We start from the raw sequence: 14925 nt of genomic DNA on the forward strand, positions 1-14925 counted from the left end.
AAACAATGTTGTATTTTTGCCTTGAATAACTTTCTATGAATTCCTCAAAAAAAAATCCTGAAGGTGTGTTCTCTATTTGTGAGATTGAAGAATAAATCCCCAGTATTCTATTCCCGGGTGGGAGAACACACATTGATTATTACTAGAGGCTTTGAAAAATCTGACAGGTTGGCTGTACCCAAGTTGATTAATTGTACAACCCAACATGGTTGGAATCTCCGCCAGTCTCTGCTGAACCAACCAAGATTTGAGCTAAATATGACTGGCTTTAGAGCTAGACAAACCTTAAATATTATATGCTAATCTAATCTAATCTAATCTAATCAGTAATTAAGTAATTGGGAGCAGAGAAACTACAGCAACCAGCATATAACATTAACCATACATATATAGATGCATGCTAGTATGGAAATAATACAAGCTTAAGAAACTATTAATAATAGTACATCCATCTAATGTAAAACAGGAATTACTGCAAAGGGCCCATATGGAATTGTGCACATATACCACAGTACATACTGTAAGGTTATCAGTAAAGATACCTCCAGATGAATGATAAAGCAAAGTTCAGCTGCAGGGGCCCCTGAGGATGATCACGATGCAGCATCCATCTTTGTGTCAGAGCCCTGAAGACCAGATCAGTGGTGATGGGAGATCCTCCAACCGTTGTCCAACCAGCCTGGAATGCAGATTCCCACCAGCCAAAACCGCTGTATGGCACTGGAACTCAGAGTCAGTCGATCTACTCTGCATTCTAATCCCTAGTAGCTTCTAAGCTGTCATACAATGGGACCTCTAACTATTAAAATGCTGTCAGATGTTGAACCTGGCTCTAGCCTATGCTGGTCATTGAACACTGAGCTAAAGCTTGCTATATTCCACACCAGAAGGGACAGGGTTAACTAAAATAACATAAGCTGCATATAAACGCTATTGCAATAGGCAAGTTCACTTACTAATATACTAAAAGGTACATACATACATACATACAAACAGTAGGACAGACCTAGAAATCTGGCACTTTGCATGCGAGATAACAATAAGACAGAGATATATCTGTCACAGGGACTGAGATCCACACTCAATAAGCTTTGGGCAGCTTCTGCTAAACATAATAAAAATGTTGCTTTGTAAAGGATAGCTTTTTTAATGTTTTTTCCCAACTGGATGCCACTAAGTATCAGTGGCAGACATATTAATTTACAGTATTACAAATGTTTTGTCTTTTGTGTTCAATTGGGGTATACCATCTGGTGTAGCATTGGTTGCAACTGCAAAGAGGAGTATTAGAATAGAGAGCAACCCTCTTTTCCTGCCATTCATTACATTATTCAATGTTTTCTCCCTTTCAATGTTTTCTCCCTCTGAGATTCCCACCAGTGTCCTCCACATTGTTTGACTACCAGACTCTTGTTGGTGTGAACCCAGAACTATGGCGCTTTCCTCTGCGATGGCAAGATTGCAGTTACAAGAGTAACTTAACAAACTATACCAGAAGAGCAAGACATGAGTCGTGACATTAATTCAGCTAACTGTATGCCTTTGCCAAGACAGGGGAAAGTTAAGTACTGCAAACAATTCTGAAGAGGCCTACTGTTTTGCATCTGCTTAAAGAAGAAGCTGTGTCCAAAAAGGAAAGCAGGGGATGATAAAGGACTAGTCAACAGTATTATCTATGGTCTTCTGCAGCGGACGTTTCCCCCCAATATCGATTTCCATGTCTTATTGTGCACTCCGTCTCTTGGTAGATGCAGCATTTTGCTTTCTCATGTTAGAGCCTCCAGCAAGGAGAACAGTGAGCAGAACGGTAGTGACATCACCAAAACCAATTCCAAATATCCTGAGACTAGCAGTCAGAGGCAGCAGTAGCTTAGATCTCACACTGGAGATATACAGTTATAAGGCTGTAAGCACCCACATACCAGGAAGTGCAGTTATTTTTTTCTTTAAGAACTCAAGAAAAAAGAAAAGTCTACTAAGTTAATCATTTGATCGATACAGCTATGGAGTTGTGTGTTCATATCCTAATAAAAATGGTAATGTGAATTTGCTAGAATCACTGCATATAGCCAAAACATAAGAAAGAAAACCAACAATACAGATGTAAGACTTGGTCTATTTCAAATGTTAAAACAAAGAAATGTAAAGATCGCTTGAATTTTAGTACAATAAAATAAAAGCATAATAGATAAAAATGTATACATAACCAGGACAAAAACAACTGTTTAGGATGATGTTTTAATAAAAGTCATATATCTTTTCCTTCAATATATAAATTTGGCTCCTAACTTTGCCAGAAGGAGGATATCTAGACGAGTATCCATTTTCCTGTCATTTACGGTTTGTTTCCTCTTTATAAACATTGAAAGAAAAGTCAAAATTAAGAATAAAAACAAAGATAAAAAAACATCCGCCATCTCCATTAAACCATTTTAAAAAATAAATTTAGCAAATTCCATTGACAGAAAAATATGACTGATTTTTCAGAATTAACATGAAAGTCATGCAGGAACATCTTTATACATATGATTGTGTCTGAAAAGACCTGTCAACTTAGCAAAACATATGTGCAGTATTTTTCCTAAAGATTGAAATTGCGTTCTATCATCGTGTTACGCTTTGGATATCATGCCATAAAAGGTCTCAAGCACGTATTTTGTGATTATAAAAAATTGCAGCGTGTGAGAATAATGGTGCATTCCAGTTAGAAGCATCCTCGACATAAAGTATCTAAATATCAATATTAATGTACAGAAGGAATACATACTGAAAGGAGCCATCCTTAAAAGCAAGCTAATTTGGAATAAAAAAAGATACCCCGTGCCCAAATAGTGGTATTTGTAATGATTTGTAACACTAACTTAGCAGAGTGATTTATATATTTTATTTGGCTTTGCAATCTATTTGGGGTTTTAGTGGAATATTTATTAAATCGACTATCATGATTATATACTGTATGCATCTGACCAAAATCTATGCTCTTTTCTACAGTTAACTGTTATGAAGAATATTACACTATAATGCAATGATGAGTTCTGTGGACATCTGTAGATTTTTTAATGAAAATGCCCATATATATAGGCTAGATCGTATAGAACCCAGTTTCCATGGTCCATATAGATGGGTGACTGTCACATACAACTGATTCGATCTATGGAGAACTGCAGCATTTATACTGCATAGACAGGCATATAAATATACTTGCTAATGACCCTAAATATGACAGGAGAATCCCTGTTAAGGTGGGCATGTCATCTCTCATACTACATTCAAAGAATAAAGAACTTCCTAAGCAGAACTACCACGTAGGGTAAATGAAAGCTATATTGTCTCTTTTATTTATAGGAGGGTTCTATAATTTATTCTAGTTGGTCAATGTAAGCTTTACTAAATAACATGATTTGTCATTTTAAAAAAAATCTGTCCTGAGCATTAGATCATAATTACAGCCATGTAGCAGGTTAACATCCATTTTACCATTCTAGCTGCCACTTTTTGGATAGTGTCTATAACTGAGTAAAATACACTGTTCATATTCTATTTAAGTCACAGATGGCATCATGCTGTCAGAATAAATACATCCAGACAATTAGTCAGACAGTATATAGGTACACTTGGCATTGGTTTAGGTTACAGAGACCCAATGTAATAATGAATAGATGCCATAACAATTTATATTCTATTCAAAGAAAGGCCTCCAAAATCTAAAGGCAATATAATACACTCCTCTATGAAGTGTCTATGGCCCTGATACTTGGCTTTGTAGACTATTAATACAGTCTTAACACTGTCACTGGTAAATTAGTGTTCTTTAAATGAATCCCCACCAACCTTCCATGACATACTGCCATTTTAGGGAGTGTGGTGTTTACAGACTGAAGAATGGTGGTGTTTATCAGTTTATGTAAGTGGTATAGTAATAAATAAACTAATAAAGAGTTATAATTTTTAATGTGTTGTAGATTATCCCTTAACAGAGTTCCCCTTTAGGAATATTAGTATCCCCCTCGGAGCTATGTGACCTCAGTAAATCCACCAGGCCTTCAGCCATGGGCATTTATATGACCTCTAAACTCTACGGCAAAGTTTCAGTAGTAAGTAATTGATCCCATATATCCATGATACAGTTGTTTTGTTAATGCATAAGCATGCAGGTTTTCTTTTCATTTATATAATGGTCCTCCAATTAAATTTGATAGTGAAGCATTACCACAACATCGCACAATGGGCTTACTTACACAATAGAACATAGATATCCTGTCGGCATTGGATTACAACTCTCAATAGTCAATATAATGCAATCCCAGATTGTCTGTTGACATGCTGTTTTTTTTTTTCATAGCCTTAGTGAATGAAGGACTAGATTTAGAGTCTAGAAATATCTGGCTCACTTCCATTTAAGTTATTGCTCCAAATGTAGATCGGTTGTATATACGAATTACCTATGGAAAATTATAACAATCCACACAACTACAAAAATAAGAGTGAAAGTGGACAGAATTGAACAGAATTGTAACGGGGATTTGTTGAATCTACAATGACAATAAGAGCATAAAAGGCCTTGATGAGTTCCTATGCACATATGCCAATTGTTCAATATCAGATGACATCATTCCTTATATAATTATTCTCACACTCTGCCATTATTTGAGTTCATCCCAGATAAAGTGCTTTGTGAAACTCATGGCTAAGATACGAAGACGAAGGATTAAGTTCACCCATATGGAGTGTTCAGTCACTCTCAAAAGTCATGTGTTGACAGTAGCAATCTCAGTGTTCTGTTGAGTCATTCCATCTATTTCTGTTGCAGACTTGTCTGTAGGTTTACGGGAAGAGTTAAAAGCTCAACCCACTGCTATATGTTTAGGTGGCATCACTCCTGCTGAGCAGGCTGTTGATGATTGGTTGATGGTTCCCCACTGGGTGCTTCTGTCTCTTCATCAGAAACCCCTTCGAGATGGTACACTGTACGAATGGTACGAGTAGTGAACGGAAGAGGTGCCCTCCTGCAATAGAAAGAGCGATTAAAGTAAAACTGTGGCTTTGTTAAAAAAAAAAACAGGTCTAATATATAATGCATTCTATATATTTCGAAACCATACATGCTTCTGTTCTTTAAATACCAACAACCATTTTCTTAAGTACTGACAGCATTTCTGAAAAAGGAGGTTCTGCAGGGAGGATGTGATCTGCACAGAGACTGTCGATCAGAGAAGAAAACCACTGCATGTCCTTTTTCCTGACCACTTTTCTTTTTGCCTACTATAAAAGCAAGAAGAGATGTCTCTATTGAGACTTCATGGAGATGTGTGAGCAGATTCTTTAGTTCCAGATAAGTTAAATAATTATCTAGGTTGATGAATTTCCTTTGTAATAGTGAGTTTCCCACACAGTTATGGGGGAGAGTGGAATTATGATGGAAGAATTCTTGAAAATCAATACAAATCATTGATTCGCTAATTTTACCCTCAGATTTAATGTATAACTAAAGGCATGCTTTTTTTTGATCCAGCTGTTATGTAGTACTTGTGGCCATCATCTGTGTTGTAAATATTGGAGACACAAAGAAAAAAAATCCAGACTGCACAGGCCAGACAACTGCTCTATAAAAGAATATACTTTTACTTTTTACCAAATATTAAAAATCATACATTTAGTATGTATCCTGATATTTAAAAACAGTTATACAACAATGTCAGTAGAATACATTGTATGTGTTCATACACAAGGATGTCATAAATATTAATGCTGGTAGTGAAGGTCTTCATGAGCCAGCACGTTTCGCCAGACTAAGCTTCATAAGGGCTCATGAAACAAACATGGCACTTATCCTGGCAGCCTTAAGCACCAACAAAGCAGCCCCCCTGGACAGGCACAGAAACATCAAGGTAATACCTACACAAGGCAGGATCACTCACAGTAGGTCATATATATGTAGGCATCCCATTCCCTAATATATCCAAAGGGGAAGAGTAAGTGGTAAGCTCCATATCTCATATAAGCCGGCTTGTAGTACATAAAGTATGGTCCATTCGCGATGTTAAGGACTAAGGTAAGGCCAAAATGTAGTCAAAAAAGACCCCAGGGCCAGTGGACTGGGAAAAAAAATCTGTCTATCTGTTGTCCTGTAGGTGTCCATAAGATGTCAGGTAGGACATGGCCACCCATATGATATGGCCAAGTACACTCAGGGGTCTGCATTCACAGGATAGTAAAGCATCCAGGAGGTCTGGTGGTGTGGAAAAAAAAAGGCACATTTTTTTTTTAGTTTTGAACAGAGTGGAGAGGGTTTAGAAGACCTGTCAGTTTTTATTGCTGCCTGTGTGCCCTGTTAGGGAATTTTACCCTCTCTGTTTGTCCTGCTTCTCATTATCATTGAACAAGAAAGTAAAAGAAAATCCCAAATGTTGGGTTGTGTCCATAGAAGTAATAGGGGGGAGATATTACAATGGGGACACTATTTCTGGTGACCTGGGGGTCCCCAAGGAATTCCTTTTACTTGCATTGTTTATGCTTGAAAATCAGCTTAAAAGCGGATCTTCACCCATAAATCGAATGCTTCTTGTCCACCCCTCCTCCACTCTGCTACCTGTATAGCGGGCCTTTTTTTTTTTAAGAAATAGGGTCTAGTCCTGCCTCCAATACATGTCATTTGTCTAGGCGCAGGACTGAGCAGTGGCAGGGAATGAGAGGATCTCAGTGGGCTTATGCTGGATCCACTGGATGTGTGAGTATCTGAAACGTACAGATCCCACCTCCCGGTAAGGAGAGGAAAAAAATTGGGAGGTGGATGTGGAGATCCGCTTTAATGAGTGATCATCAACTGTCTTACAACTGTCTGAATTTAAGTTTGCTATAGATGGATCAAAATTTGGCCAAAATTCCATCCATCTTTAGCATTACCGTTAGAGAAAAGGTCGATCTAATGATCGATACCTCTCGATCGGGACTGTTGGTAAAGCTAGGTATACAAGCAAAATATTTTCATTCAGCCGGTGGGGTGGATAAATGAACCCTTCTTGCAGTCCGTTCGACAGAAGTTGATCTACCGATTTACTTATTTCGAACAGGGAGTGCCACACACCCTGTTGAACTGGCTGAATTTAAATCCATATGTATCCAGCCTATATTTGTAATCGACTACAGCGTCAATGTATTTTGATAGCGGAGGAGTCCCGATGTCAGAATAAAATAGTGCAGTAGTGGAGGATTCTTCCATACACTTTGATTAGGTTGACGGCCCACTGGCTGATGAAAAAAAATCATTCTATGACCAGCTTTAGTAAACAGTAATCCTACAGCCATACAGATTGAAGCATTGTCGGAAAAAGGTTTGTAGATGTTCCTGTAAGTGTATCCAGGTTCCTCTTGGAGACGAAATAATGATTATTATCTAGAATACGAAAAGGTGAATTTTGTGTTACACCAACACCACCCCCCCCCTTCTCACATGGTTTACACTACACCGAGAATTGAAACTACATAAATCCATTCATCTCTCATTTAATTGTTTCCGAGCTTTAAAAGGCAGAAGAAGGTCTACTAAAGTGTCTATTAGACAGCTGAGCATACAATGAAAATCTCCTCCAGCTGAGCATACCTGCACAGAACACAAGCTGGTTCTTTATTTAGTTCATAGACTGCACTTGACTTTTGCTAGCAAAGAAAACATTTACAAATGTTTGAAATGAAGCCTTTAAGGATAAGAAATTTGACTCTATCATTTTTTTCCTCTTCCAAATTAAATTTCATTGATGTTTTCACTATAATTCAGACACCTTTTGAATTCCTGGGAATGAAAATGGAGCGAAACCCCAGGCAATAGAAAGATTCAAGAACTAGAAATGATCGAGCTACAAAACAGAAATTTGTGTGGGAAGAGTTATAAGAAAAAAATGAAGCAGCCTTAAGCTCTCTTTTAAAGCTTGCATTAATATTAGAAAAGACTTAAAGCCCAACTCAATTTCTCTTTTTTCCCAACAAGGCTATGCCCCAATATTGCCAGTGTAGCAGCCCTGCCCTGGGCTGGCTAAATTTGGTTATGCTGTACCCACCTGAGCAGCAATTTATTTTACAGATCTGGTCAGGTCTCCCTAAGCCTGGTGGTTGACTGCTCCTGTCTGCCTCTGGAAGAAGCTTCCAGAAATAGAGTCACAGAGTTAGCCACTGGGTTATGAATATTCATCTTCCTCAGCCAATCCCTGGGAAGGAAGCCCAGATTGTGCGGTTGGGGAGAAGACAAATGTTTGGGAGGGTTGGTTCAGATCTCTGCCCCAAAGAGGCAGCATATTTTACTGAAGAGCTATTGCTATCATGCCACAGGATCTGCTTCGCTGAGGCCTGAAGGAGCCTGGAATAAAGAGAATTTGCTGGAGGACACTAGTGAGGTAATGTGCTGCTCCAGGACAAATCAACCTCCATTAAAGTTCAGCCTCAGAAGGATAGCTGGGGTGCACGCCCTGGTTGCAACAGAAGCATGAGGAAAAAATGGACTGGATGGCGGTACTCCGAAATAATAAAGTTTATTGCAAAAAGTCAATAAAAGATAAACATACCACAGCGGGGATGATAACAAAAACATCTAACGCGTTTCGCACCAAAACTATCCCCTTTATGTTGGTGATGTTTTATACACAAATTTAAAGGACTGGGATAAAAAAAATTATTAATTAAAATTATCTCAATCACCGTGCGCTTTAGAGAAATAATGCAATAATGCAACCATAAATACCACATATAACATACCGTATGAAAAAGCTGCTGCCTCATAAATAAAAAAACAAAACATAAATGTGTCAATCTCCTCATAAGTCCATCAGGACAAAAAAAGTCCAACACATAAGCAGCGCGATGTTTTATACACATTTACAAAAAATGAATATATGATGTGTGGCTATTTAACGAAGGGTATTTTGGGTGTTGCAATGTTTCTCCTTTGGTGTTTTATTTATTTTTCGTTTTTTATTTTCTTTTTGTTACCCTTGGTAGTATGGCCCTTTCGGTAGATTATTTGTCGATTGTTTGTGCCTATTCCCTGAAATGAATAGACATTTTGTGTTGGTTTAGTAATGCCTTAATTGGACATGTGCAGGTGTATTGGGTTAAAATGATCTTCAGTCTTATTTACTGGTGTTTATATACCTGCATTTTCGTCTCCTATCTCAGCTATGATTAAGCACTAGTTTTGGTGCGAAACGCATTAGCTGATATTGTTATTATCCTCACTGTGGTATGTTTATCTTTTATTGACTTTTTGCAATAAACGTTATTATTATTTCAGATTGCCACTATCCAGTCCATTTTTTCCTCATGCTGGAGGACACTACCTTAGGAAGCTGGGCTGGAGAAGGACTCCTTTCACTGAAGAAAGTAGCAGGGAAGCTGGCCGAGGATTTGTCTCTGGACATTGTTAGCAGGACCTTTTGCCTAGAGCTTCAGGTGTTCCTGTGCTTTGAGGGTTAGATGACAGAGTTTGCTACAAGAAATGTGACTGCTCTAATAGTCTCAGACTAGATGGCTGTCCCCTGTGCCTTCAACAATATTTAAGGCTACCACGGAAGGACGTTGCTTGAGAATGTGTCCTGTAATGTGTCCTGTAATACCTGAATTCTGAAGTGTTTAGGGCAATATTATCTGCTCATAACTAGCCAAATGCTTCAGAACTCATTGGACGGCGCTTCACAGTGCAGATGGACAATGACCCGAAGCATATTGTGAAAGCAACCAAAGAGTTTTTTAAGGAAAGAAGTGGAATGTTATGCAATGGCCAAGTCAATCACCTGACCTGAATCCGATTGAGCATGCATTTCACTTGCTGAAGACAAAACTGAAGGGAAAATGCCCCAAGAACAAGCAGGAACGGAAGACAGTTGGAGTAGAAGCCTGGCAGAGCATCACCAGGGATGAAACCCAGCGTCTGGTGATGTCTATGCGTTCCAGACTTCAGGCTGTAATTGACTGCAAAGGATTTGCAACCAAGTATTTAAAAGTGAAAGTTTGATTTATGATTGTCCCATTACTTTTGGTCCCTTAAAAAGTGGGAGGCACATATACAAACGGTTGTAATTCCTACACCTGATTTGGCCGTAAATACCCTCAAATTAAAGCTGGAAGTCTGCAGTTAAAGCAGAAACATGTTTGTTTCATTTCAAATCCATTGCGGTGGTGTATAGAGCCAAAAAGATTAGAATTGTGTCAATGTCCTAATATTTATGGACCTGACTATATATATATATATATATATATATATATATATATATTTATCTCCAGATGTATTGAGTATAGAAAAATGTGCTCTTCTTAACTTGCCTCAAACTAAATAGACACAACATTTAACAGATCTGGCCATTGTATAAAAATATATACAATAAAAATGCGATATTCCTGCCAGACATCAGGAGTATGCAGGGAAACAAATAATCACAAAATGGCTGCACTGCAAAAGAATACATGCAGCAATGTGATTATCATGAAGGCAGATTGTCTATTCTACTGTACAACACTAAAATATATAGTAATTGGATGAGACAGCTGTCTGCAGCCTCAAAGACTGTCATCTGTAGACTAATAATCCATTTGGTAAAATGACCAGTACTGGACTTGAAATAAGACACAGCATGCTAACATACTTTGTTTGCACATGACCCAAGTCTGCTAGGCTCAATGGATTAGCTATGAGTCCCTGTTGACACAGTACTTGGGAGCAAGCATACAATTTTGTTATTTTTTATTAGGGCAGGTTAAAGGGCATTGCTAAGAAAAATGTAATTTTCCAACATGATTTAGCGCCCTTTATGTATTTCCATATGCATTCTACCACCCACGGCCTCCTAACATATAATGTATATGCTGCTATTCTACAGCTGTTTGAAGCGCTTGGAAACGACACTGCACACCATCATAATAACATGATTCTCATAATGAATCTTTAGATTTCATGCTGGTGCCGCAATACCAGACGAGCAGCAAATGGCAAAACAGCTTTTCTTTGAAATGGAAGATTTCTGACCAAAGCGGAACAAGAGGCGTTTCAAACAGAAGGCATTTGCTGCTATTCTGAAACCTCCTTTACATTTGAGCAGACAACCTGAGCTTATTCCAGTCCACATACAAACCTATAACTATAATTTCTTCTGGCAAACCCTATCATTTCCAGACTAAAAAATGACCAAATTCTTCAGATAATGAGCCCTAGTGGTATAACTTTAAAAATAAGTTACAATTTACAATTGTCTACATGGTACAACAGGATATAATTACAACTGTACTGTGACTCCGGTCAGAACGTTTTTAATAGAGTGGGTCAGAAATTTTGTACAGTTTATTTTTTTTATTGCTGTCTGTGTCCCCATTGAGGAGACCCCCCCCCCACATACCCATGACACTAAGACAGGGGTCCCCAAAATTTCTGAACAAAGGGCCAGTTTATTGGCCTTGAGGCTTTAGAGGGGCCAGACTATGGCCAGTGGGATTAGAAAACAGCATGGTGTCTGTGAGGGCAAATAGTGCCCCATCATTGGTTTTAGTGGAAGGAATTGTGCACTATTGTTGTTATCAGTGGAAGGAATGGTGCTCCATTGTTGGTATTCAAGGTAGGAATAATGCCCCATCGTTTAAGTCTTTGGGAGGAATGGTACCCCATAAATGGTATCTGTGGGAGCACTGGGAGGAATGGTGCCCCATCATTGGTGTCTGTGGGAGGAATGGCACCCCATTATTGCTGTCTGTGGGAGGAATGGTACCCCATTATTGCTGTCTGTGGGAGGAATGGTGCACCATCATTGGTGTCTGTGGGAGGAATGGTGCCCCATCATTGGTGTCTGTGGGAGGAATGGTGCCCCATCATTGGTGTCTGTGGGAGAAATGGTGCCCCATCATTGGTGTCTGTGAGAGAATTGGTGCCCCATCATTGGTGTCTGTGGGACAAATGGTGCCCCATCATTGGTGTCTGTGGGATAATTACATTGGTCCAGCTTGGAATAAAGTAACTATGTATATATACCATAAATGGCTGATGCCCCTGAAAGTTGGAAATCATTGCAGTAAATACCACTATCCAGCGATTTGCATTTGCTTCCGAGTTCTTTGCTGAATAGCTGGGCTAATGCATTCTGAACACAACAGATTAGCCGCTCAAGTGGAGAACGTGATGTCACCTCCTTGCCTCTCCACCTCGCCCAATCAGAGAATGCTTTGCATAGATTTAGAAAATGTAAAGCATTCTATAAATGGCTCCCATGCTGAGCAGCCAACTTCCTGTGTTCAGAATACATCAGGCCAGCCGCTCAACACACACTGAGGTAACGGTGTCTACTTCAGTGATTTCCAGCTTCCAAGGGAATCAGCCAGGTATGGTATATACACAGTTAAATTGGTCCAAGCTAGACCAATGTACCTATGTAAAAACATGCTATACCTGGAATTCTTCTTTAACCACTTTAGGACCGCTCACGTTGCTGCTACTGCAGCAAGGCGGCAGCACTGGGTCTGGCGACGTAGACCTACGTCGCCAGATTCCTGCCTCTCCCGGTGGCGTGCGCCTGAGGCTCGCCAGGGGAGGAGAAGCGGTGATCACCGCCGCTCTTCCCCGAGCGTCGGGGAAAGACTGAGGAAATCCGCCCGCTTGTGTAAACAAAGCTGGCGGATCTCCTCTGTGACAGGCAGGGCAGATCACAGGATTCAGCATAGCTGAACCTGCGATCTGTGTCTGTGTCACACAACCCCCTCCCGCCACACACGTCAGTAAGCATAAGGCACACATTTAACCCCTTGATCACCAACAGTGTTAACCCCTTCCCTGCCAGTGTCATTATTACAGTAACAGTGCACATTTTTAGCACTGATTACTGTAGTAATGTCACTGCCCCCCCCCCCCAAAAGTGTCAAAAATGTCAGTTAGGGGTCCGATCTGTCTGCCGCAATGTCGCAGTCCGTAAAAAATCGCAGATCGCTGCCATTATTAGTAAAATAAAAAATAAACAGTAAAAATGACAAATCTTTCCTGTAGTTAGTAAACGTGATAACGTTGGCGCAAACCAATCAAAATACACTTATTGTGATTTTTTTTTACCAAAAATATGTAGCAGAAAACAAATTGGCCTACAATGTTAAAAAATTTTGATTCTGGCAAAAGTTTTGCTCTTTTTTTTTATTAATATCACAAAAAATGAAAAGCGCAGAGGTGATCAAATACCACCAAACGAAAGCTCTGTTTGTAGGAAAAAAAGGACGTACATTTCATTTGGGTACAGCATTGCATGACTGCGCAATTGACAGTTAAAGTCGCGCAGTGCCAAGTTGAAAAAAGTGGCCTGGTCATTAAGCAGGAAAATCCTCCAGTCTTAAAGTGGTTAAGTAAAGGAGATTTGTTTTGATCTCTTTCCCCATAAAATATATCCAGTACTTCCTGTATTTGTGACATGCAGCTACCTGCACTAGATGCAAAGGTAAAGCTCTCCAACAGGGGCACAAAAAGCAATAAGAATCTCTACTCAAAACTTAAAAAAGTTTTGGCTGAAGTTGGACAAACCCAGATCACTGGTAAACGAATGTCTACTAGAACCAGGGACAAACTGTGTTTTATTAGCACCATATGTGAATGTAAATCCCGAAGTACAAATAGTTAACTTAAGTAAACTGTTAAGCGCGCCATGCACATCAAGAGGTGGATAGTGATAACTCAGCAGGGTTAAGCACAGAGAGCTCTGTGTATACAGCTAGTCCTGCCCAGCAGGGGGTCCAGCTACTGCTGTCCATAGACATACCATCTTTGAACATTAGACAGGGACTCCTTTGTACACTGAGGGTTCACAAGCACCTGGACCATAATAAATTTCGACATGTTTTTTATTATCTTTCATAGCACACAAGGCTATGGAAAGACACGACACTGTCAGACATAAGACAGGGGTGGGGGAAAAAGCCCAAAGGAGACACGGCAAAAAAAAAAAATACATGCTGTCAAATATCTAACAGGCAAATATTAAAAATTAAACTTAAAAAAAAAAGAAAGTGCCAAAAGATCAGGAGGTGATTTCAATCACTGCAAGGAATAAGTTATGTCTGACATCTGTAAAGTCATCAGGCCTCTGATTTAAATAACAATGTAATATGCGGATTCAAGTCTTACATTAAAAGTACAAGGCTATCGTTGATATTAAAACCACAAAGAAATAACCTTCGTAAATAGCATTATTGCCCTATTTTGCTTTAAACATAATAGCGTAATAATAAAGCGCCAGCCTTTGCCTTAGGTAGATAGGAAAGCAACTTACACATACTAATTTAACAAGGCAGTGCAATAATGTGCGGTAACCCTGGTGTCACTGACAATTCTGTTTTATAGGAGATCAGTAGATGAATTTCTGCTAGGAAGTGATGAGTGCAATAAAAGCCACCTTCTCAAATTCTCTTTCAGCTCCTGCTTCTCCAAACAGAGTTCAGAACTTTATGTCAGCAGTGACATTTCAACGACTCGCTGACTGCCATCTACACACAGATTTAGGGAAATTTGGATTCAAGATGACAGGAATCCTTTCTGCATGACGGTGGTATTGCTGACCTTTTTAAAGATATTCACCGCTAAAAAAATGAAACATGTTTATAGGTTGACTACCCTTCAAAAAGCATTCAAATCTCCTGCATATTCCAAAAACCTGTTGTCAATATTCCAAGCTAAACTAGGGTGCCTACATTTACAGCGATATTAATAAATAATTCCAAGTGTTTACCTGTCAGACACAAGTTTAGAAAGGTAAAGTAGGGAAGCAAACAGGGGAGCACAGCAAAAAAGCAAATCTAAAAAGCATTGTTAGTGTGTCAGCCCCATGCAGCTCAATGTGCTGCAGAGGATTCTGGCGGGGTAGGTGTATGGGAATGGTAAAGCGGCTTCTAAGCAATCTATCTCTCACACAAACTCATGCATAT

At 39.3% G+C, this 14925-nt stretch overlaps 1 protein-coding gene across 10 annotated transcripts in view; it reads right to left on the reverse strand.

Annotated features, from left to right (window-relative positions):
- Positions 1-4369: 4369 nt before the first annotated feature.
- LOC309568217 (myosin-10-like) overlaps positions 4370-14925 on the reverse strand; it is a 311346-nt gene continuing 300790 nt past the window's right edge. For all 10 annotated transcript variants that reach the window (XM_082273871.1, XM_082273869.1, XM_082273876.1 and 7 more), the window contains one exon: positions 4370-5006. In XM_082273871.1, coding sequence (XP_082129997.1) covers positions 4874-5006 — 133 coding nt within the window. In that variant the 3' untranslated portion in view covers positions 4370-4873. The remainder of the gene's footprint in view (positions 5007-14925) is intronic.

The sequence above is a fragment of the Pelophylax lessonae genome, assembly GCF_965119305.1.
Source record: "Pelophylax lessonae genome assembly, chromosome: 12".
Classification (NCBI taxonomy): Eukaryota; Metazoa; Chordata; class Amphibia; order Anura; family Ranidae; genus Pelophylax; species Pelophylax lessonae.